The sequence below is a fragment of the Ceratosolen solmsi genome, unplaced genomic scaffold (assembly GCF_000503995.2).
Source record: "Ceratosolen solmsi marchali unplaced genomic scaffold, CerSol_1.0 scaffold1, whole genome shotgun sequence".
Lineage (NCBI taxonomy): Eukaryota > Metazoa > Arthropoda > Insecta > Hymenoptera > Agaonidae > Ceratosolen > Ceratosolen solmsi.
In genome coordinates, this window is record NW_011948415.1 from 11,750,966 (window position 1) to 11,777,735 (window position 26,770).

General features: G+C 33.0%; 1 protein-coding gene across 1 annotated transcript; it reads left to right on the plus strand.

The window, feature by feature from the left end:
• Nucleotides 1-26,770, plus strand: LOC105359071 (uncharacterized). The gene is made up of 4 exons (XM_011495546.1): nucleotides 1-180; nucleotides 12,587-12,748; nucleotides 22,821-23,099; nucleotides 26,754-26,770. Exons 1-4 carry the CDS (start codon nucleotides 24-26, stop codon nucleotides 26,768-26,770), a joined length of 615 nt encoding a protein of 204 aa, XP_011493848.1. The 5' UTR covers nucleotides 1-23.

Sequence of the window (26,770 nt, forward strand, 5' to 3'; positions counted from 1 at the left end):
AAAGCGTATATGGCTAAAAGGAGATGAGCGACGCGAAGGATCGAGGCACGACTTTGGATAGAAATATGGGACCGGAGATGGATTTGGTGAACAGACCAAATCCTTGGCTTCCGGCCTATGGCTTTCAGATTCAGCATCATGCCAACTTTCAACCCACGCACGACGATCTACGCGCTAATGGTTCGTTAACTTTGTCAATCCGCCTTTCTCTTACCCTCCCATTTTCGCTCTGTCTGTTTCTCTTTGTCTCTCCTTCCTTTCCAAAATATTTCTACTCTCCCATATTTTCCCACTGCCCTTTTCACTTTCTCGCTTCTTCTTTTTTTTTTTTTTTAGCAACCGTCATCACGTGTGCCTATTATTCTTCTCTCTGCTTTCTCCTAAGTTTGGGCGTATGTTCACAATTTTATCATTAAAACTTTGTCGTTGTACGTAATATACCGAATTTACTGTTTCTCATTAAATTTTAGTTTTGCAATTTTTTTTTTTATTAGAGAGCAATGAAAGATGTACAAGTTCTTTAAATGTTATGGTTGTATTTGTTATACGATCTTGTATTATAAATTTATATATTCTGCAATTTTCAGAATTTATTATTATTTTCAATAGTAATAGATATACCTCATTAGACATAATTAATAATATTATTGCTTTCAATGTCAATTCTTTATCTCTTATTTGGATATGTGAAAATAGTATTTTAATGAATCTGGGCTATTATTATTTAATACTAATCTGAATTGTAAATAGAAAATACATTAATATTATTTATTTATATGTATGTACCTTTGTGTTGTCTTATCAATTGACTAAAATGTGTTCAAACTCAAATTTTCGATTTTCAAACAAACGCATTAATTTAAAAAAAATCACCGCCATTGTTTTATGTTAATGCATGGTCGCAATGCTTGGTTGGGAAACTTAATTAAAGCTCTCTTTCGCTTGCTTAATGTTAAATGTTAAAATATTTATTCAATTCAAGTAACTTGAATTATAATATGAAACTTAAACACATCAATAATATATATGTATATATTTTATGCAATAACCACTACCAGGTGCATTCAAGAATAAAAATACAAGAAATTCAACTTACAATAATAGTTAGGAAATCGATTATAGACTTGTAATTTTTCCATATTGCTTCTTTTAATATCAATATATATATATATATCAGATTATAGAATATTTGTTACGAATCATGATTATATCGAATAGAAGTTTTTACATGAATATAGGTGAATATAATTAGTCAGAACAAACATTAATGGATTGCCTAATGGGCAACGACCACTGTCATTGTTAAATCAAAGTGCACAAACTGTTATTGGATTTTTCATTCACGTTTTTAAAGTATAACTAAAAAAAGTATATTATGGGTAAAATAAAACAGAAAAGTTCGTTAAAAATATTATTTTGTATACAAAGATTTGTTATTTTAATTCAAAGTTTTTATTACGTTGTGGTAAATTTCATTAATTTTCTTTCAGCTCATGTGCATTTGGATCGGTAACAAAGTAAAAATATATATAGTTAGCTGAACATAAACACACACGCACACACGCACACAGAAAATACAATGTATTGGTTTGATGGTCAAAATGAATAAAAATGAGATAATTTCATATTTTGCGATATACTGATACAGCGAGTATAAATAACATAAATATAGAATAAGGAATCAATTTAACCAATTGTTAATATATCGCGTTGACGATTAGAAGAGTTTAGAAAATAAAGTAACAAACAATTTTTTCGTTCATTCGCGGAATGCGCAATGTGTATGCGTTGTTATTTCCTAAATGCTTCGATGGCAAACGCATAAACTTTCTAATTACTTTTGCGCTACAGCCCTAAAAGCAATTCCCACCGCAATCTGATGGAGGTTGGCGATGCGAAAGTCAGATAGCAACATCGGTTCTTCCCTCTCTTTCTCTCTTGCCCACTATAAAGACCGGATGAGCTCTTGGGCCTTTAAATCTGCAGGATCTACAATTGCATATACTATCTTCCCTTCCTGCCCTCTTACGTCGGCCCATACAAAACAGCCTGGATTCGCCTGAAATACTTTGCATTGTAACAAGTGACTTTCCCGCTCGTATTGAGAAATACGCCAGGAATAGTTCAAAGTTTTATTTAACGATGCACGCAAAATAAGTAATTAAACGCAAGTTAAATGTACTGTTGACACACATCGCACAAGCCTCGGCGCGATTTTCTAGAAAAAAAAAAAATAATAACGGACGATAAGATGTATCGAAGGCTTATCTATGAGCCGATGTTACGAGTCGTTTAAATTAAAGAAAAATATTCGATACGATTCTTCGCTGTCGGATGTATAACGCCACTAAAGAACTCATTCACAAATTGCCGAATGGTTTATAAATATGTTCTTATAAAGTACCTTTGCTCGGTTGTGTATGTACATGCACGAGGGCGCGCGCGCGCATTATCACGCGCGTACGTTTGTACTGTTAATTTGATCGATGGACTCGTGCGTAAATCACATCTACATCGTCTTTTATACGCGAAACAATAATGAATTTTAATGTATTCGTAATTCATTTACTTATCGCGCAAATGATAATCAATACTTCAACGGATGCTGCGTGAAAATATAATTTAATGAATCGTGATCACGATTTTGCCGATTTATCATAATGGTTTGTAGTCTTCTAACGAAAATACTGCAAATAATACTGTGTTACGCGACTCGTCCGTGCGCGTAAATGAAGATAAAATAATATATGATATGTTTGAAGAAGAAAATACTTGGATTTATGTTAGTTGTAATTTTCAAAGTTCAGTAGTATATTATCATTGGCAATCGTAACGATTCCATTACGTCGAATAATCATTGAAGCGGTCATGAAAATAAAATCCAATACAAATTTAGTTCCAAAAATCACAAGCTTTCGCATTCAAATATTATCGCATAACCCATCGTCGCGATTACTAAAATACTTTCAAAAACTAATAATTACTTTTCCGACCATGAAAAACAATTTCACTCATCTCGCAACTCTCGCACTCTTAATCGAGCAAAGAATGTCGCATTATAATGTCGATGTAGGGGAAAGGCACACGGAATCTCAGCCCGTTCGCGTGACGTCCAACAGGATAATAATAACAACAACAACAACAACAACAACAATAATAATAATAATAATAATAATAATAATAATGACAATAATAATGACAATAACTCCTGGAATCCTCGAGCCTGGATCGTTCAGGCTGTTATACCGGGAAATGGGGCGGCACTCGGGCGGCTCTCTTATGGGAAATGGAAAGCATGGAGATGCGCGGGTCCCCGAGCGTTGGTTTGATGCTGTAATTCGTTGTGAATCGTTTAACTCCACGAACGAATATTTTGATAGCTCGGCGCTACTTTCCTACGCGTTTACCTTAATGTGATACTCGGCAATTGCTAAAGTGCGACCCATTTCACCGACGATTTTAGTTACGCGCGTCTGCGCCGTTCTCTGCACGATACACACGTTAACGCCTTTTCCGTAAAGGATGCATTCCGACACACACGTGTGCTCAACGATTCAAATTTCTAACCAAAGGAAACACTAACTTGGCAATTTTCGTAATTTTGATGTTAATTGTGAATAATTTGATGCTTTTGCAATATATGCTCATGCACATTGGTGTGCACTGTGCGTTCAAATTGAGATTGACTTTATCAATGTGATAAGGAGATTGGAAAACCATAATTCAAGTTTGGTAAATGAAGTAAAACTACAATTGCCACTTTTTTCAATAAATGTTATAATAAAATTTTTGACGAATAATATAAAGAATATAAATGGATGAAGAATTGGCGCTTGAACAATTGTGTTGACTAACATTTTTACTTATGAATATTTTTCCTTTATTTTGTCCGACATTTTTATTAATTAATATGCAGAATATCTCAACAATTCAAGCGCTCTAATTAAGGGGGGAAGTTGATGATAAATGAATTATCTTGCATCAAGGTTTTCCTTCCTTTTTCTTTTTTTCTTCTTCTTTTTTTATGTAAATGCGAGGATTTCACGCGAAGATAAGGTTATTAAATACGAGTCATAAATGACAAGAAGATGAAGAAAAATTATCTTTGTAAATATTCCGTCTAACGAAGATAATTTAATTTGCAGCAACAGCTAGCAATCATTATTTTTTTTTTATCCCCGTTCATGCGCAACCTGAAATTGTTAAACAGTGTACGTGAGATATATGCACATCCGTATCGTACTTGTTAAGCTATTACGCTCTCGTTAGGAATTTCAAGGTCAGTTTTAGTTATCGACGTCTACATCGACTTTTTAAGCCCAATCACCTATAATGATTATCTTTGTTAGTTTTCTGATATTTTAATTATTCGTAGATAGAAATGGGAATGGAAAAACTTCGAAATTCTTCCGCATATAATGTAAGGATTGTAATAGTGGGTAACGTATCGTCTTAAATAGGAATTATTTTCTCTCGAACTATCGAACGTTTATAACGATTTACAAATTAGCTAATTAGTTAAAGTTAATTCAAATTACAAAGTGCAAAAATTTCAAACTTCCTCAAATTCAAATTTCTTACAATTTCAGTATTAATAATACGTAAGGGCGCTGAAAATTTACCTTTGATACCTGAAAAATACCTTTGTTTGCATACCAGCAGAAATGTATTCTATGATTCTTGATAATCTTCCATATACATTTCTAAGTGAATAAAATTTACTATTAATCGAATTAATCGAAGCATTTTATAAACAACTTTTTATAAAGTTTATATAATTTTATAAATAATTATTCGTATTACGAATAACGATTTTAAGAATAAACGCTCCTCCGATCGTTCTCCCTATGGCCAAAATGCGGTGCACGAACTCTGTAACCTTAAGCATACGTTCCTTTTTCAAATTTAACAAATTTAACATTACGATATCATACTATTATGGATATTTCATGCAATTTTATTTAACAATCATCTGCATGATTAATATCTGAAATATAATAAATGCTGCATTAGAATAGATAGTTTTATAATTTCAAGTGCTGCCAGCCACGAGTTCATGAGTAATATTTATAATTTTCAAAAATTTAACAATATGAATATAATAGGTGTAAACTATGAGCTGCGAGTCTCGAGAGTAGATAAAATATGTTAAAATCCCATAGAAAATTTTACGTTAAACCTGGCAATCCTTAAATCTCACGCGAGAATAATGAAATCGAAGCCTCGACGACGCTTCGTGACTTCCGGCTGCACGCTTTTGAAAAGTACGGGATCGCCGGGCTTCCTCTATATTATTCCCCCTTAGTCTCTGTATATATCTCTCTCTCTCTCTCTCTCTCTCTCTCTTTCTATCTCTCTCTCTCTCTCTCTCTCCCATCTCTCGTGGCCGTCAGACATCCGCTGGAACATTCGTCGTGATACGAGCTGTCGTGTTTCATGTGAGAGCGAGGTCGTCGCGGCCATCGCCGACGAGGGAGATACTAGAGAACGGAGGAAACCACCTGTAGCACCTTTCGCCCGACCCGTTTTCCTGCCGATGAGCATCACGCGCATGCGCCTCCACGTTCCCGTGAATATCTCCCCTCCCCCTTCCTTCCTTCCTTCCCCGATCGGTCGCCACCAACCAATATGCTGCTCTGCTTTCCATCTTGCCTCGTGCTCATTACAAGGACTATTTTGGAATCCCGGCGCCACGTCGAACTCGGAATCCCAATTGTTTTTTCCGTCTGTCCCAGAGGCCAGCCCAAGATGTCGGTAATTCGCCTCGCTCACCGTTTATCGCGCAGCTTCGTCATGCATGATCGACGCGGCCAAGTGTAAAGTTGCGCGATGCGTCGGCAGACGGCTCTTTGCTCTTCCCTTTGAGGATTTAAAAATAACCGAATCAAAGGCTACATCGAGTATCGTAATAATTCATTTCGCCGGCTGCTGTAATAGTAACGCACGTGAGAGAGAGAGAGAGAGAGAGAGAGAGAGAGAGAGAGAGCACGATTTTGCAGCCGTTAACGGATTATATGAACGAGCGCTTTGTGTCTCTCGTTTGGCTCGCGCAGCCTTAAATTGATTTGTCGATATTTATATCGCATTCCAATCAGTATCGACCGACCTCACGAGCACGATAACATTCTTTCATTCACGATACTTATGGGCACAATCTTGAAACTATTCTCGAGGAGCTATTTGCGAGCGATAAGTACGGTGATTATATTTATAACGGTGAAACGGTAAAATTATGAAAAGTCACATTCTTTATAAACACCTGCCTTCCTCGACTTAATTGAGCGTTTGACGAAAGCTCTAATCACTTGTACGCTCTAATCAAACCTTTCGCGCTTTTATTATTGAAGAAAAGTAGAGACAAGGCTGAATGTTATAAAGATTTTATAATTAGCGAGATGTAGCTGTAGCTTACAGTGGCTTTAGCGCTCGGCATAATTAATTGCTTAAATCCAACGAAAGTTATCCACAATCCATTAGTAATTATTAATTGGCCAACAAACTTTATGACTCATGCATAGCTATTGATTTATTAATTATAATTTCCTTTTTTTTTTTGGACAACGTTTTGCTTGCAGTTTTGTTATTCTTGTTCATTTGATTGATTTGTCCACATCTTCAAAATTATGATTATTCCTACAATTCCAAGATACATAAGTATAATATAATAAACATTGTTAATTATCAACAAGAAATATCCCTCTCGAATAAAAAAAAACATCTGTCGGTATGTTATTCCTCAGAATATTAAAAAAAAAATAAAAGAAAAATAAGATTCAAATTACATATATTTTTTTGTTCCTTTGATATATTTATTGGATATATATATATAAAGTCTTATTTGCAAAAAATGACTAATTCATGCAATTTTCTAATATTTCGACCTAATGGGAGTGAACAAATGACTAATGTCGGTTTTTTTATTTTTTCAAAAAAAAAAAAACATTATAATACGTATAATTTTAATTCACCATTAATAATACTTTTAATATATACGCTTTGGGCTTATAATAATAATGATGAAACTATTTATATTTAGCCGTTTTTTTTCTTCTATTTTACTGTGCCCAAGCTATTTATTGTTATAATTATAAAATTTGTGAAAACTTGAATATTTAGAAAGTTTAATGGCAGCACTCGTCTCACCGATCTACATATTCTTGCGAAATGTCGCAAATTATAGTTGTCTTCATCTCAATACGTTTATGAGTCGTATTAAATCATAAAATAGTTTGTTCGAAAGTCTTGTACAAATACAAAACAAGTAGGGATAACGCGTTGATTCGAGTGAAAGTGAAGCACAACTCATTGGCAAATTATAGTAAAATTATCTTGGTATTTCATCTTGCCGTTATTGCCAATCTTTATTTCTGCTTTAATTGGCGATCCGTATCTCTCAAATATTTTAATTCTGCTTGAAGTTAATAATCTCATTCGTTTGGAATCAAAGCTTTTAATTCGCTCTTTTAATTATCATTGTTCATCAATATATGTTTTATTTATTATATGGTAATCGATATTTAAATATACTATTAGTAAAGTGTTGGGATATATTTATTTAATTCGTTTACTTAATCAAGTCTATTCAAATTCAATTCAATAGCCATAACTTTTCCTGTATCGTGACGATAAAGTACTTATTAATATTAATTTATATAATACAACAAATACCAATTACACATGTATTCAATTATGCAAAATTATGCAAAAATGATAAAATTCCTTTTACCTCAAGTGTGCATTCAAAAAATCTTTTCCTTCTACAGTAAGAAAAAGCATTAATTATAAAGTTAGCATTTTTTAACTGTGATGGGAATTTACATTAATTTAACCACTACTGTTGCAGTGCACACTTACATGATTGTGCAGAATTTATGCACGCAAACAGCACAAAAATTGAAATTACCTTCCGAGACTGTAAGCTATACAGATAGTTTTTGTGATTAATACCTTCAACTCAAGTGGAACGTTAAATAGTGAGAGCAAACAATGTCGTGCTCAGTACACATGACGATATACGCGAATGATATAAAATTGAGTGATTTATTATTATTTTGTAGTAGATTAATGATAAATAAACCTAACGATGTTTAAATATTAATAATTTCATTCGAGCCTAGTAAGATATATATATATGTATTTTATTCGTTCTCGAAGAAAAGTATCAACATATATATAAATACAAAAAAATTAATATTAAAAAGTATAATAGTGATTATTTATAAATTTTATAACACAGTATTATTGGCAAAAAAAAAAAAAAAAAGAGACAAAATAGTGACTATATATATTCTGTTTATATTTGGAACTTCGGCATGAGATTTATAAATAGTCATTAAAAATAAAGCTTAAAGTATTGTATTCGAATATATATATATATATATATATATATATGTGTGTGTGTGTGTGTGTGTGTAATAATCAACTTATGAATAATTTCCATAAAAATTACTCTAAAAGCAATTAAATTTATAAGATTTTGCGATTAATTCTATAAGATTGTCCAAAAAATTTCATGAATATTTTGTCTTACAACTCTTAAAGTCTTAACACTTGAAAATATTTATCAACGGTTAAGATTTAATTTAATGATAACATTGAAACATCAACGTTAATAGTTTCATAAAATTTTATATGATACCTCTATCGGTCATAATTTATTTCAAAATTCTCTGATCATCGAGTAACAGCATTGCTCTCGTATTATATTTTTTATACAATATATCTAGATTACAAAGAAAATTGAAATTCTAAATATCACGTTACATCTACCTCCTGTTTTATATAATACATTTATAGAATAATAGCTTCTATTATCCGCATTATTAATCTGCAACGAAAGTAAATCCGATGTTATATGTCAAAGCATTGCATGCTATTGGAAATTAACGTTATTAATCATAATCGCGGAGGCTGCACCCACCTAAATGATGGGATATGACGTAAGCTTAACCCTCATGAGCTTTATTGTGTACTCGAGGCAATACAAGCTTCTTCTAATATTTACGCCAATGCATTATTCATAGATTTTGAATGAAATTTCAACCTACTTTTACTCACATATTTAGCAATTCGAGCATCGTTCGTATTAACTTTCGTTGTTTCAATTTCGATTAACACTATCCATATAGGATTCAATTGAGTTTTCACATAACTATTTACGCATTAAACGTATGAAATGTGCATTTGAAATGAAAAAGAAAAAGAAAAAGAAATTATGCTATTTTGAAAAGTACATGGTAATTAAAAATAGCCATTTGATTTGTATAATTGAATGGCGATTTGTGAATTATTAAGGATAGAAGTACTTTAAACTGAAGTCAATCGATCTGTTTTTGATAAGGAAACTTTAATTTATGCAATCCATATGACTCACCAATTATTAAGGGAAACGCCTAATTTTATCGAAGCCTTAAAAAACATATGTTTAATTCTCTGGAATATCAGCATATTTACATTATTTAGTATTCTTTTAACAATACAAGGTAATCTGAAAATTTTCAGCAACAACATATGCAAATGTTCAAAGAGTCCTTAATAGGTGCTTTTATAGTTTCTAGTCTAGTTTTAATTTTCATACAATTCCATCATAAATAGCTGCTGCTTATAAACGGAGTAATTTATCTCGTACCAGTATTTATCCGTATATGCAGCAAAATCACGTAATTATTAAAAAACATTAGAACCAGGTAGACGAGTTTATTTTCATCTAACCAACAATAAATTTCAGCGATAAAACAGGATGCCGGATATTTTACATTTTTACATCCTTAACGCGGGGCCTTTGACGAAATAACGTGAAATTAAATAGCAAGAAGCTTGATGAAACTATCGTGAAACATCTCTTGCATCTCTTGCATCTCTTGCATCTGCTTGAGTTAAATGAAGAGCGACGGGGAGAATAAAGTACAAATGAGAATCGCGAAAGTGTGCGCGCACCGCGAGCTTGTTTTTAGAATGCGACAAGAAAAAAACGAGAGCAGGTTTCCTTGGCGCCAGATTTACTAGGCAAAGGATCTTATTTATGGAAACAAACGCGACTCCTCTTCAGCACTGCACATAGTGGTTAATTTCTTGTTTGAAAAAATACAACTGGCGTATGTCGGTCTTTCTTCAATGACTCGTTTATGTTTCGAGGAAGAAAAGGGTTCAACAAACTGTATTATATACGTTTGTTGTTAGTTTAATTCATCGGCATAAATTTTTATAGAAAATTCAGCTTCGTTTTAGTAAGGATAATAATTGTTGATTAACAGTTAAAGTAATTGGATTGGGCAATGAGTAAATTCCAATAGCACATATCAAGCAAATCTTATTGTTTATTCGGGCAGCTATTCAAGTTACAAGCATTAAATTGCATTAAATTAATTTTCATTTTCACTTTTAAACTTTAGTTTTTAGAACAATAGATTTTTTGATGGTTCGATACTTTCTTACAATATATTCGTTATTTGTATGTTACTTGCTTAGAATTTGTTATGCAATGTTTCTTTTTTTTTTTTTAAATTTTTGTTTTTGTTTTTGTTTATTTATAATAGCAAATAATAAATATTACGTAAGTGATTGTAATATTTTTTGAAACGTTGAATCGAAATATTTAATATAAAAATAATGTGTGCAACAAATGTGACAAAATTTTGAAAGATCAGAATGCCAATAATATTATATTTAACCATTAGCCTCGTAATTATTTGAAATCAAGTCTCTAATTAAGCTCAATTAAAATTATTAATAAACGTAAAAATATTTTGAAAATCTTTAGGAAAATAATATTATGTTTGTTTTCTTACGTGACTAATATTAACATTAATATACTAAAAAATTTAATTCTGAATATATATATATATATATATATATATATTGTACAAACTATAATTTGAAGATTTTATGTACCAGTCCAAACATCTTCAAAAATGTTTGTGTTTCATTTTGTTTGATTAATGAATTTTTAACTGTTGAATATATTTTTACTCCTTTCTCGAATAATACTGATATGACCTTATTGTTAAACATTTGAAAATGGAAAGAATAGTATTAATTAAGCCGCTTATCGGAGACAAATAAATTCCATTCTACGTTAAGCTAATCTCTCGTTGCCGATATTAGTATTATAATGACCGTAACTCGTGCGAATTCCAGTTAAATTTTTAAATTTTAGAAAATGTTAGAAGAATAAAAACTTCGTAACATACAGAGCGGAGCCTAAATACTCGCATATTTTCAATGCTTTATACTAATGCATCTCAAAATGAATTAAGAATGTAAATTAGATATGTCTCGTCGAACACAATTTTTTGCCCGCGAATATTAAATCTGCCGCGCTTACGTATGTCAATCGATAACGTAATGCTAAACACGAACGAGTCACGTGCAGTTCCGAGGATCCCATTAAGAATATTCAACGTTGGCTCGATTTGCTCTCCTCGCCTTGTTGTCGCATTCCTTTCATCTATACTTTGGTCTTAAAAAATTTTAAAAGATGAGTTGGTCGTCGGCTCTTCGTCGGTAATTAGACTTTGTTAAAGTGACCTAATTGTCGTTGCGTGTAAGCTCTTGCATCTCTACAACAGTTGCAATTCTATATGAACAAAGCTATTTACTTGCAATTTTATTATTATTATTATTATTATTATTATTATTATTATTATTATTATTATTATCATTGTCATTACTATTAACATTAAGATTTATCATTAAACTAAAAAAGAAGGATCAATGTTTATTATATAGTAATTACATATAAACGACTTGTTTGACCTCGTTAAGGTAATAAAACTTTTACAATTACTTGCATGCTATACGGTTGGAATTTTATAAATCTTTAACTTTCATCAATTAGTCTTTAAATTATTCAAGTGTCTTACAAAGCTGCCTAAATATTTTATTAATTATATACACATTTTAATTGTATATTATTTATTTCTCTCCAGAATACAATAACACACGACAACTATAAATTATCAATTAGTTAATCATAGATTCAGATTTTTATTTTAAGTATTTTATTTGCCTTAGTTTGATTCAAATCACACAAATCACAATGCCGTCAATTTTTACGTATTACCATATATATATATATACTTTATAATACATTAATATATAATAGCGTGTAATTATATTGGATCAACAGCTTGATCCCGATCAATAACGCTTTATTACGCATTTTCCAGTACCGCGGTATCATTCACGGATTTATCTCACGCAAATGACAATTTAATTCTGATAATTGGTTATTTCATATTAAATATTTGTATCGTTATTCGTGTAAAATGACATATAAAAAAAAAAAAAAAAAAAAAAAAAAAAAAAAAAAAAGAATGAAAGAAGAAAAGAACTAATTTTCCATCCTCTAAAAATTAAATCTAATAAAACTATAAGTTATTTAATAATGCTTTACGTCACGTATTTTACTTAAGCATTCCAAAGGAACGAAGACGAAGAAAATTAGTAAATGATAGCTGCGTACGATAAATCCAGCGGAAGATGGAATTGCCCTCATCTAAAGATCGCTAGTGGATTTAAAAAGATTTTTAAGTGTAAACACATCCTCGGATATCGATAGTAACGATGTCCTTCGTCATTTTTGCAGAAACGATGCTAGCCCAGCAGGTCGACTTTTTGGAGACGATCCTCGAGGAGACGTCGGACGACCTCCAGAGTGACTCGGACCGTAGTGGCACTACTTACTGGCTTGGCTCCGACTCGGAAAATGAAAGCGTCATTCATATCAAGGCCGCCCAGCGTATACCAGGTATATGTAATTATAATCGGAAGTCGTGATCGTTATTTTCTCAAAGGTGGTTTATCGAGCGATTTGTCGGTTTAGTGACCCATGAAGCAAAACACTGATTTCGATATGAATTCGAATGACGTGGAGGCTTTTATTGAAGCAAAAGTATTTATTTGGAAAAATTGGACATTTAATATTGGGCATTTAACTTTATGAAAACAAATGCGTACAAATGTACCGATTATTGGAAGTAAACGAATGAAATGACTAGTAACGTCAAGATTCTGCAATCAAGCAATATATATATATATATATATTAATATTGAACATCGATGTAATATTTACTAATTACAATCATTAAAAGTGTAAAGAGTGTCTACCTATAGAATTTTTTTATACATAGTTCTCTGCATACTCATCATTTTAAATGCATTTTTGGAAAAAGGAAAGTTAATAAAGAAAAAGAAAAAGAAAAAGAAAAAAGAAGGTAATAGTGAGGTTGTTTTATTTATTTATTTATTTTTTTTTTATTTAGTATGTACTATGCAAAGGAGAATTTCAATATTTAATAAAAAAATTTTGATAATGGGAAAATTATTTCAAACTTTATAAGTCTAAATTATAAATGTAACCGTGAATACGAATTATCTAATTTTTATTTTGCCTTGTAAGTGTATGTGTTAATGAAATGAAAATTTATGAACCTTCATTAAGTCTTTTGAATAAAGTGCATAAATTGTCCATATTACTGGTTGAGAGGCATTTATTTAAAATTTATAAATATGATATTCAATCAATGAAAAAGAATAAATATCTTCTATCATATGAATATCGCATAATAATGAAATAAATGAAAATATCTTACATTTATGAATTTCACCATTTAATTTTATATAACTATGGATATAATAATTATATAATGAATTGGTATCTATTTTCTAATTTTATAAATATTTCTATAATAAATTTTGTAATATCCGCGTAGTTATTTCATAAAATATTTCTTTAAGTTTATGCAATTCTTAAATAATAATTGGAAAATAGTTTCTTAGCAAATCACGGTATAACTTAATTTGAAGTCATTAGTCATCTATTTCTCTCTCTCTCTCTCCCTCTCTCTTACTATATATACATATATATATATATGAAAAAAATTAAAAGAATTATCAATATACGTATCTATAAATATTAATCAAAATAATCGAATAAATAATAGTTTCTTGTTTTTATTAAAAAATTTTTTTCTAACTGATGAAACATCATTTTTCTTATACATAGTTAATCTAAGCAAATTAAATAATGTTTGTAATAAAATTATGAATTAATCTGCTAAGATGAATTATTTATGATTATTTTTGTTTAAAAATCATATTTTCTCAACTTTAATCACGATTTGAAAATTGTAACGTTGTCAATTTTTTAATTATGTTCTAAAATTAATGAAAAAGTAATGATTTAAAAAATGACATTATTTTTAATCTACATACCAAGTCAAATTTAATTAATTTGAGCTTTCAAGAACTAAAAAGACTGTAATACTGCAATAAATGTTACAATGTAACCATTCTTTTCTCGATTGGATCTCTGCATATAACTCCATACTATCTGCAAACAAATATATGAAAATTATTTTTTGATAATTAACAATATTGAGCATGAGAATATAAAATTTTAATATATGTATTGTATGAAAATAGAAGTGAAACTTCCATTCCAAACAATCTAAATGTTATGCACTGATAATCAAACGTATATTTCTGGAATATATAAGAAATGGTTTGTTATAAATTTAATATTTATTAGTTTACAATTATATATTGACAAATTTTTATCCTTATAGTGTATAATATAGTTTTTTTTTTCTTTAAAGCCATAAGTTATATCGATTTGAATCAAACTTCCATTATTTGAGTTGCGATATTTACGTACGTTCACTTGAGTCTGTAACTCGTGATTATTTTTTTACCATGATTATACAATATGAGTTAGAAAATATGGTAGATAATTGAGTTAGTCACGTAAAATCGCAAATATCTTAAGTTTTCCCATCCAAACATCTACTTTTTTTTCCAAGGCGATTGTTCCTAAATAGAGGCATTATCACATGCACAGTCGCATTGACGGTTGCCATTCTTTAGGCGTCGCGACCAAATTAATTTACCCGTATTATAAATAATATGAAAGTATTGTATTTCGTTTAACTTTTCTAATAATTCTTATAAATATAAGCAAATATATATCAATATGCTTTAATTCTGTAATTTTAATCAACGTTTAAGCACAAATTTTTATAAATAATTCATTTTTTTTACATTTATTCAAAGGGACTATCGAAAACATATTAACCCTTTCCATAATAAATATTATATAGAATTTTATATTTATTATATCTTTTGTTTTGTTATATTATTTATATATATCTTTTGAGGACGTGCATTCGAGTTTGAATTTTAGTTAAGTTTCAATCTGCGAACAATATTAATTATAAAGCATTTTAATTTTAGCGGATATATTTAATTTTATTAATAAGCAATTTTTTGTGATAATATCATTTAAAAATAATTAGAAGATTTAGAAATATAATTTCTCATATTTAACGGTTAGTAAGCGTTTCAGCATTAAATCTGATTTGCGTACGCTAGCGCCATCTATCGACAAATATGCTTATCTCAACTGGTGTCCGTTAGTAATATTCTACATCGTTTAAAGTAAACACTCGATGGTTATTGGCAAAATTATTATTATTATTATTATTATTATTGTACAAAATAATTGTTTTTAGAGTTAGTGACTTTTAATGAAAACTGTTTTTTTAATTGGAATAATTGCTCCGTTTTAAGCACTTAAGCCTTGAAACTTGAGATACTTAATACTGTACGTTTAATTGCATTATTATTAATAGGGTCTCATTAATTTTTGCCTTACAAAGTTTATAAGTGCATTTGGTATTTTTTTTTTTTTTATTAATATTACGAGCAGTCCATAATTATATTCAGAATTCAATTGATATTTAACCATCAAGGGGTTTATAGAACGTCCAACTTATTGTATCGAGATTATGAAGAAAATAATATTTCCTAACCAATGTTAATATTAAGAATAATTGCATAAAAAATCATGTCGGATTATGATAATTATAATTCCTTTATTACTTTATTACTCGATTAACCTAAAACGCTAAAACGCATTATTTTACTAAATATCTAACAAAAAATAAAAACTAATACTGGATTCATTTTATCTTTTAAACCATCTTTCGATAAATCATAAGAGTGCTCGTCCCTCGCGAAATTTCGGCACATTAATAATAATGCTAATAATATTGTTATTTCGATTATCTAACTCGAGTGATGGGTCAACGTCCGCCCACGGGAAGGGAGAGTTTATGTGGCAACTGGGCCCACGTGCACGTCGCGGCGTGTGTCAAGGGGTGGCTAAGGAGGCGGGGGGGGGGGGCGCTAAATCACAATGGATTTTCCGATACGGTGAGTGAAAAGGAGAGTTGCGATGGCAAAGAATATGGACAATCGATGGAAAATAATAAGAAAGTAAAAACAGCGATTGTGGATTATGTTCCTCGAGACCCTTGGTGCTACGAAAATGAATTGTGGCGTTAAAAGGTTAGGGAAGACGTAACGGGAGAATGAGGGCTTCTCGAAGCAAGGATTGAATAATGATTGGCCAATTACAATTAACGATATTAAAGAGTCAATGTTGTTAATTAAAATAGCGAATTTATGGTCGACCGGGGATACGGGATTGTTCGTTCAAGTACTCAAAATCGCTTTGATAAAAGATACGAGAAGATGAATGCTGATATCATTTCCTTCGGTGGATGGTTATGTTAAACATTTTTAGATAAGCTCGAGAAAATATTCGATGGACATTACTCATTTTCCCGGCTAAGGATAATGACTGCTCATTTGACAATAAATAAATTGTACAAATTATGATAAGAATGCAACAACATGATGATTAGATCATGCGTATTCAGTTAATTGATAAGTATATTTGCGCTGGACGTTAAGTGTGCGACGGCTAATTTAACGTAGAATTCAGGTTACGAATTTATCAGTTGCAACGCAGACTTTAAGCAGACTAAAAAATATTATTGATGACTGAAATATGTGAGAAATACGTATCGAATTAAGATGGAATTTTTTGAATTTCAATCTACATGTCGACTGACTGCCTTATAGCAGCCGAAATAACATTCTCGAGTTATATTTTGCCTGTAAAAAGATATGAAAAGATGGAAAAAAACTATATAAAGTACATTATTGAATAATTGCGGTATTCTCGATCCGTCATTTTATCTTTAGATAATTAATTAGTTCTAGTTCCTGCGAAAGCAAAAGTGACATCAACGGTAATTAATCACATCATTATAGTTTTATTTTTCTTTAAACGAATCTTCGGCAAGTATCTTCTAACAACGTGTATTGAAATATTTTTTAAACGACACTGGAATCCCGATGAAACTGCATGCATATAATGTAGAAGTATTCGATAATAATAATGGAAACGCGCAGTAATGCGGAAAAAAATTAAGACTGAAAGGAAAAAAGCGGCTTCGTCAACGAGACGCGATTAAGCCTTCTTTCTTCATCTCGTGCTTACTACACAATAAATTTTTTTATCTGCCGCGAGGAATATTATTCGTTGTTTCCTCCGTTACTCATCGTATAAGCTTTCCTGCCCCGAAGTCGAGTTAGAATGATTTTCCACGGAATCACCGCTCAGTCGATTATTTCATCCTCTATTTTTACGAGAGAAAGAGAGAGAGAGAGAGAAAGAGAGAGAGAGAGAGAGATATCTATGAATAGAAGCTTTTGCGATTTACCGACTCTCTTTTGCCCCTGACTACGTACTTCGCTTTCTATTCGCTAAATCTCTCTAGAACAAAATTTATTTTTAAATAATAACCATTGGCAATGACGATACGTGCTACTTACCGTTGATATCAAACTGATTGTTAATAATAATTAAGGAAATATACGAGGAGAAAATTAATTTATTTTTAGTAATGTCCAATAATTTTTAACTACATCGTGGCCATTGAGTGGAGTAAAATTGAGAGAAAGTAACAGGATATTAGCTTTAATGAATAATTACGCTGAAATATCATTCATTGCACGGATAAAATATCAGTCGCTATTGATAAAAATAACGTAACGTCTTATTACTTTGCAGTCTCAATGTTCGAACAAATTAAAATGTAAATTACAAGATTTAGTCACAACGGTTCGAACTGCATCAATCTGCATCATCTACTGCACAATTTAATCTAAAATTTTGATTTCTTTCGCCAAAGTCTGTCAGTGTTGTTCCACGGCTATCAATGACGCACTCTTATTTCTAGGAACACGCCCGAACGTTCGAAAAAGCAAAAAAAATAAAAAAAAAATTAAAAAAAAAAAAATAAAAAGAAACTATTTGATTGTAAATACATCACCCGAATGATCATAAAAAGTTTGTAGGCATAATATAATAATTCTTTTCACCAAAAAAACGCATTTCAGCGAAATTTTGAAACATTTTGTAACGCGCTTAATTTATTTATTTATTTATTTACTTTTTTTTTCCCATAAGCATTAAATAGTATTTAAATTAAGAGCTGTGACATTGAGTCGTCAGATCATTTAATAATTATTATCTATTCGTTTTGTATTATATATTTTGATTATTTTGACATTTTAATATTATTTTTTCTAGAGTTCAAGTACTGTCAAGAAATTATATTCCTTTAAATTTAAAGACATTTAAAAATAAAAATAGTTTTCACATTAATGCTATATTATTTAAATACCGTTAAAGCTATAATTGGCTAAAACTTATACCGATGTGAAGTTTATTTTATATGTGCATGGCTATACTTTACTGTCACATATATATGTAGTCCTTTTATGAAAAATTCGGTTTCCTCGATATTGACATTTTTGACACTTAATGGCCATTTTAAATTGCGTACAAGAAATTTATGCTTAACGTTGCTCGCAACAGCAAAGTTATAGGAAACTAATTTTTACAAAGAAATTTCATTACTACATTTCATTTGCATCGTACGCCTACATTGATTTTTAATATATTTACTTACATTACCATATTAATTTTTCACACAAATATCTGACTTGCAATCGTCGCTACTATTTACATTAATATTATACATATTTTACGATATGCTAACGCGTCTTTAGTTATTTAAAATATTTCAAACTTTACTTTGAAAGTTTACTCGTAATAATAAACTTCGCCTGTTGTTCTTCTAATTTAATAAGTTAATTGTTCTTGTGTTTTTTTTTTTTTTTAATAATTAATATATGTCTAGAGATATATTTAGAGTTCATCGTCAACACGTATCACGAGATGTCCAGTAAATCGAAATATAGTACTATTGTCACTACTTTTGTGCAATAATGAAATGAAAACACTACATTATGGTTTTTGTGTTATTCTTATGGATTCTTTTTTATTTGTTATTCTTTGATATTTGTTATTTGTTATTATGTGTTCTTTATTTGTTCTTAAATATTTTTTATTTGTTATTACGTGTTATTCTTCTTATTTGGAAAGGACTATAGATTAAAATTAACCAAAATTAATTTCTTGCGACACATTCTTGATATAAATACAAAATTATAAATAAAATATTTTCTTACAATACATATGTATACATATATATATATATATATATATATATGTATGTATATATTCTATCTTGACTATTGATATTTATGTTAATTTAACGTATTTATATATTGTGCTTCTTAACAATATTATTGTCCAATAAATGATAATAAATTCTTATAATTTATCAACAAAATTGATCTTTTATAATTAATATGTTTCATAAACCCATAATAAACTATATATGTATTTGAAAAACTGAGGTTATAAATGTTTATACAAGCAAATTTTATTTTTAAATTTAATTCACTGTTTTCGTTTTCAAATGAAAGTCTGTAACTCTTATCGTTATATTTATTTTAACATTGTTATTTCATGCTTTAAAATATATGAGAGAAATTCTGTCGAATCGCCACTAGCAATTCATTTCATTTTATTATTGTAAAAAAAAAAAAAAAAAAAAAAAATTCTTTTTCTGTCGTGTATGTATATTATAGATGAAACGAATAAATATTTAAAATCATACAAATGAAAGATGAAAATTTCATCTGTTTTAGAGACGAGATTTCGTTTCCCGTTCACACCACTACAATAATTGATATCGAATAACCTTTCTCGCATTAATTATTCTCAGCGCTTATGTTTCATTATCGCCAAAAAGTATTAAAGTTTAGGGAAACCAGAAATTACTTTTCAGCTAAAAGTTATATAATTTTTTTTTTTTTTTTTTCGAAAAATAAGAGGCTTATTTAAAAAGAAGTATAATCTCTTTTTAAGACTCACTGACGTGTTCGCGGCCTCGCTCGAGGGCACATTACGAGAAGGCAAAAAACAAAAACTTCTCGCCGACGCAGATGGATAAGCAACAGAGAGGATAAACCCATTGCTGTTAAATACCATGAGATATTTTTGAGGAGGCATTTTCTTCCGCATGCAGACAGTTGTTATTGCTATAACAGCTTCGGCAATGATACAACTTCATGGCGGGCATCAACGATTCGTCCCATTTCTTCCTTCCTTTCCCTCCTTTCTTGAAATCCGCTTCATTTTACTATCGGCGTAATGTCTACAATCGTTTATCCTTTAGCCGATCTTGCGTTCATACTCACCTAGACGTTTCGAGAATTTCCGACGCTATTGAATGCAAATGTTCGGATCATTTGCTTTGGAAATGCCCGAGTGCGTCTCGTTGTTTCGATTAGAACTCCTCAATTTACCCTTTACATATTGATTAAGACAAAACTATATCCCATCATCGTGTCTACGAATCATTTCGATTAAACAATGTGTGTATTCCCCTTTGTCACGATGATTTATTTACTCGCTCAGCTTACCATAAAATCATTACGTACCTACACAATGACTCGACGTCATGGCCGCATTACGTACATTCACGGTCAAGAACATACGATTTCAATGTTAAAGTACGGTTGTAACGGAAGCCCTCTGAATCGCGCGTCTGTCTGAATTTTTTGTCTGTCGTATTTAACCTGTCGCACCTAAATATTCACAATGATTGGCCGTTGATACAATTGCAATCGCAAACAATTATTTCGACGATCGTCTAGTAATGAAAACGATTCCGAAGGCAATGGAGAGGAGTGCATCCTTCCTCTACCACCCCCCCCCCTCCTCCCACCCCCAATCAACTATCATGCACTTGTCATCCTTGTCATGCACCGAGACATCGAGTCGATCAGTCGGAAATCGTAGGATGCTTCGAAACTCGATTACGAGACCCATCGTCGACTCCCTCCCATTTCGCTACTCGTCCCACAGTCAAATCACATTCTGTATTCACATTTTAAATATGTCCGCTATTAAAAATTGACGCCTCCGAGCGCGTGAATTCTCGATAACAAGCCTGGTCCACGAATTGAAGCATGAATGCCATTCTCATACTCAGCCTCATCGGAACGATCAATTTAGAAGAGCTTGTGCACGACGGCATTTACAAGTGTCTCTCGGAGAATTCTTCTGACCCGAGGCCGAAATTATATCTGACTAGTTGACTAAGCGAACGTCTTTTCGTCGAAAGCTTTCGATAAGGCTCCCTAGCCTAATCTAGTACCATCAAGCACCATCTAGCCAGCGTCCTAATATAGTCGAGCTCGCGCCGCGCCATCAATCCCAGATTCTCAATTACTATGGGGTCAAATCCTATTTTCAACGAGTCAACGTCGAATTCCCTTTATCGGCTGGCAGTTAGCTCGGCGGCACACGCCAAGGTGGCACCGATTCTCATTAAGTCGCTAGATCTCGGCGGACTCGTCGAGAGTCGTAGCCCCGAGATCGCGTCGTCTTCTCGGTCGCAGTCGCCGTCGCCGTCCTCCCACGGCTTGTAATTCAATTAGTTTAGGACTTCAGCGGGCGGTATGAATGGCAGTGGGGGCGTATAATCAATGTCCCGGCGTTAACGGCACTGTACGCGAGGAGCGACATCAACGAGAGCGGTAGGTTGACTTTGCTCCTGGCACTTGTACATTTACGTGCGATTTAACTGGAGTTTGATTGTTTGGGCCATTGTCGAGGAGCTGATTATTTCCAGGCCCAGTTAACTCGGTAATTACGTACGGATGGCTTCCGCTGAGGGTTCGTAAGCGCTCGTCCCACTGCCATCAAATACAACGAGATTTATATGAGACGGATTAGGAGGCCGAGAGTGCAGAGTACGCGATTATCCATTAATATTCCCTTTCTATGATCTTCGTAATGCTATTGCAAGATTACGAAATTTGATTTTGAGGCGAGGAGTGGAATATTGCCGGCGAATGTTTTAATTGAAATTAAGGAAAGAAGAGATTTTGCCGAGTTATGGTCCGCTCGAGCTAGTAGGAGCTAATGAAACATAGGTTTACGGGTGTGAAAAGTTTTTGGTGAGAGGATTTTTCTTTTGTTTTTTCTTTTCTTTTGTTTTTGTTTATGTAAAGAACTGGAGAATCATGTTTTGCTTACGTTCGTTGTATTACACCTATCATCGGCAAATTTTTCTTCTTCTGAGGATCGACTATTCTTGGAGTAGAGTCGAAGACAAAGTAACTATGAACGGAGACAATAATATTAATAGTTACAAAAAAAAAAAAAAACATGGCTAGAGAAAAAATAGAAATAACATAATAATATGAATAGCGTATCATCGATATCGTTATAGTTTTTAATTACATAAAAATAAAAAAAAATAAAAAACAAAAAAACAAGTATATATGTATATGAACTCGATAACAAATACAAGCACTAAATGTAAAATAACCTGACTACGAGTAGAAATTTTAACGTATAATGCATGGATAATGTAAGAATTGCGACCAATAATTAAGAAAATGAAAGGCTTGAAAGGTCGCTGCTGTTGATAAGCTTCCGTGGAAACGGCGATCCTTTCGCACTTTCATTCCCAAATTTAAAGTACATCGCCGTAAGAATTTGACAATCGCAAGAAACTAAACAATCGGCTAAATTCCTGTTGCAGATGATAAGCAGGACGGGAGTGGCAGTGAGTGCAACTCGGTGGTCCCGAAGAAACGACGCCGTAAAAACGGAAGCGAGGCATCCGCTGGGGGCAGCGGTGGCAGCTCTCGCGACTCCTCGGCCTCCTCGCGCTCCAGCTCACTCCTTCAATTCGAGTCGCTCGAGCGCACTTGCGCCACTCTCTCGCCCTCCAACTACAGCTTTGACTCCTTGGAATTCACCGATCGTCGGCAGCCACGAGCCGGCTTTCTTGCCAATGGCGGCGGCGGCGGCGGCGGCGGCGGCGGTGGCGGTGGCGGTGGCGGTGGCGGTGGCGGTGGTGGCGGCTGCTCGTCTCCGGACAGTCTCGAGCAGGATTATGGGCTGCTGAACGGACGACTCAGGCCTTACCGGAGCTTCGAGAGCCTCGGCGAGAAGGAAATGCTGACAAATGGCTTCGCGGCACACGCCTTCGCCAAGGATTGCGATCTGTCGCGGTTAGGCGGACACCGCGGAAGGTAGGGAAAATTACCGTTACACGCGAAAGGCGAGGAGGATGCCAAAGTCCAAAGTCGCTTACTTCCTGATGATTTGCCATTCTGTGAATCATGGGCTCGTTAAACGGCGAATGGGACAAGTATGAAAAATGTGACGCGTGTGTTTTGGGGTGGAGGAGGGGGTGGGGGGAGGGGATTGGTCTGGTCTGGTCGACTCGTTTGTAAAATTAATCAACCTCGCTTCGATTGTAAACGGCTGTGCATTGCATTATGAGTTGTTGTGGATCTGAGCTGTTGGACGAGACGAGGCTTCTTTTCAAAGTCGCCTAACACGTAACGGCACGTGAAAGGTGCACGCACACGTCGCTTAAAGTTGTATAGGTTTGCGCGATCTTAAAGTTATCATTACGATAAGCAGTGCTAAAGGCAAATATTCGAGTACTGACACGTACCACGGTAGATAATTAAATATTTTCTATTTTAACTATTTTAACTCATTGTTGTTCGGTACTTTAAAGACGATTAATCAAACTCGCTACAAGTACTTAGCTATTGCCATTGTCAATTTGGTGCGTCTGGGGCAAACAAGCCGTCGAAGCGGTTAGGCGCTAATGGAGACATGGACGATTCGAGCGCGTCGAGGTAACGAAGAAAAAACAAACAAAAAAAAAAAAAACAAAAAAACAAAAAAAAAAGACAGAAAATAAATATCTCCCGTAGTTGAGAAGAGGCGGTACTGCACGTGACGTCAAGAATAGAGTCTCGAAGTATTTCGAGTAGGCGACGCGCGTTTATAAAGAAAAGCTTTTGTGTGGCACTTTGTTCTTGATCGACCTTAAACCTTGAAGTGGTAGTCTTAGATTCTTGGCAATGTCTTTTTGGCTCCTCGGACACGTGACCCGAATTTTTCGTAGCTTCTGCTAGTGAAAAACTTGACCCTGAGAGTTTTTCTTTAACAATAAAATGCGACATCTAACGCTACTTTGACGAATATTAAGACTACTAAGCTCGCACCTTTAGTGCGAACGACGAATAAAAATTAGATTGCTCATTGGCATTGAATCCTGATACGAATCGTGTCCTCGCGACCGCCTCGGAGCCTTCGAACGCACAGGCCCACGTTACAGTGGCGATAAATACTAAAAGAACGTAGTTTTTAAATTCCAAATAGTTAATTACTATACGAGGAGAGGCGAGCTACTCTCTAGGGATTTGCACGAGTTCTTATTTTCCTCCATAGAGGTCGGCTAGCACGACTTTGCTTAAGAGACCATAAAAATGATTTTTATTATAATGGTCCTTAACATATCTCAATTACTCGCTTCGAGTCTCACGAGTCAGTAAATGGTATTATTCAATGAAGGCCCGCATCTCTCAGGCTCCTCCTCTCCGTATTATCAACTTTAGAGAATTAGTAGAGTAGCGCGAAGAAATGTACTTTGAAGCAACGCACTTACAAAGCAGCCGTAAAACGTATTTCAAAAACAAATTTCCAAGATGCCAATTATTTTATCTCGCTTGTTTTATTTCTTGTATCATATTGCTTAGAGACGATTAACATTAACAATAACACACAATGTCGACAGCGTTAAATATATATACATATATATGGATAGTAAAAATATTGGCAATAAACGTATTCAATTTGTTGCATGACATAATGTAGATACTAATTACAACGTCGAGTAAAAGTATTTCGTAGAAAAAGGCGTTATTACGAGGAGTAAAATTAAAACAAAAATAAAAAAAAAAACAAAAAAAACAAACAAGAAAACTTCAATGATTTTTTTTTTCTTTCAGTCATTAACTAAAGAATGAAGAAAAAAATACATCTGTACTGTTTATCTAACTATTTTGCACATGATTAGTATTATTTTAATTAATTTCTATCAATAATCGTAATTATTTTTAATGAGGGAAGAACAACGACATCACAAATAAGAATTAAATTAGAAACATTTTAACAAAGCAAATAAATTATAAAGATCGGACATAAGAAAAACTGACAGAAGCATTTATTTCCGAATCTGTTTATCCTTGAAATGTAGGAATAAAAACTAAAATTAGAATTTTTTTTTTTTTAACGCGCATCTAGATTTTAAAAACTTTAAGTCACAAGAAAGAAAGCGATTTATGAATTAAATAAGAATGAATTCGTAATATCGACTCGTGGAGAATTCTGTTTCATTCGAATTATTTTACATTATGTATGGAGTGTGGCATCGACCTTGGTAAAGATGTGAACTCGGGAGCTTTTCCCCGAGGCGAAGGAAACCTTTATCATATTTGTATGCTTGCGATTATTCATCGGTACGTTATTCATTTTCGAGGATAAAATCGTTGCTATACTTATGATGGGGTAACGCAGCAGGTACTTAAAGATTTTCCAATTATTATTCATACGACTGTCACGAGATGAGAAGGAAGAGGAGTAAGCGATTAATCGATCGTTTAGAGCTCGAAAGAGAAAAGGAAATTGTATGTATCTCTTTGGCTAGCTCGTGCTCATCCCTCGAGGCATATTTGACTGATCAGTGGAAGATTTATAGCAGCATGGATCGTAAGAAAAATAATAATAATGTCGAAGCTTATCGAGGAAGTGATTGTCCCACATTTGAATGGAGATACGCATACTCGTGACTCGGTGAACCTCTCGTTTCTCGGCGCGGAACGTCAATGTAGAATAACTTCGGAGTAGTCGATTGATTCTTAGAGAAAGGTGAAAAGGTCTCGTGCGTGTACCTACCAGTACAGGTAGCAATGACGATGAAGCCTCGCTCTCCGCACGAGGCTCCAGGTCCGAATCCTTCCGGCCCATCCCGTTTTCTTACTTAAGGGATTTGGCTCGGAGACGACGTTTTTTTTTTCTTCAATAGACTTTGCTCTCCTCGAATGCTGGAATATCTTGGGAATCTCGTCTCGTTGTCCAGTGACACACTTGTGAATTGTCATACTTACCATTGGCCACATATCCAACTTGTTAATGCGCTCGATTCTGATTAATACTGATTACGGCATGAGGATAAGGAAGGACATAGGTCCCAGGGCACACGAATATCATTAGAATAAAGCAGATAAATCATACCGCGCAATGAATACTATATAGAGCATACTATATTTAAATTTTTTTTGTTATTTTTGTTATTTTTGTTATTTTCTTTTCTCCCACTACATCGACATAATTAACGCACCGAAATATTAAAAGTAAGAGAAATTGTCCACGCGTCTTGTAGCTCTGTCAAACGACGAATTATAAATCTCCTGTCGCACTTATCAATATAATAGCGCAAAAGATCCGCTCGTTTATCTAAATTTTCTGTCTATATTCCAAGTACATAAATGAGTATGTAAACAAAAAAAATCAGTCCCCTGGCTGAGATGAGAAAGTCGATTCATCTTGGTTAGTGCCGGGTAATGTGCGAGCTTAGTGATAAAATAAATTTGAAATTGCTCCGCAGGGACCCATGGCAATTAA

Bases quoted from the DNA above. Each gene is read 5' to 3' on its own strand.
- LOC105359071 (XM_011495546.1), top strand. From the start codon at position 24: ATGAGCGACGCGAAGGATCGAGGCACGACTTTGGATAGAAATATGGGA. The intron at 181-12,586 runs GTTCGTTAACTT...TCATTTTTGCAG, and splicing joins CGACGATCTACGCGCTAATG to AAACGATGCTAGCCCAGCAG. The intron at 12,749-22,820 runs GTATATGTAATT...TTCCTGTTGCAG, and splicing joins GGCCGCCCAGCGTATACCAG to ATGATAAGCAGGACGGGAGT.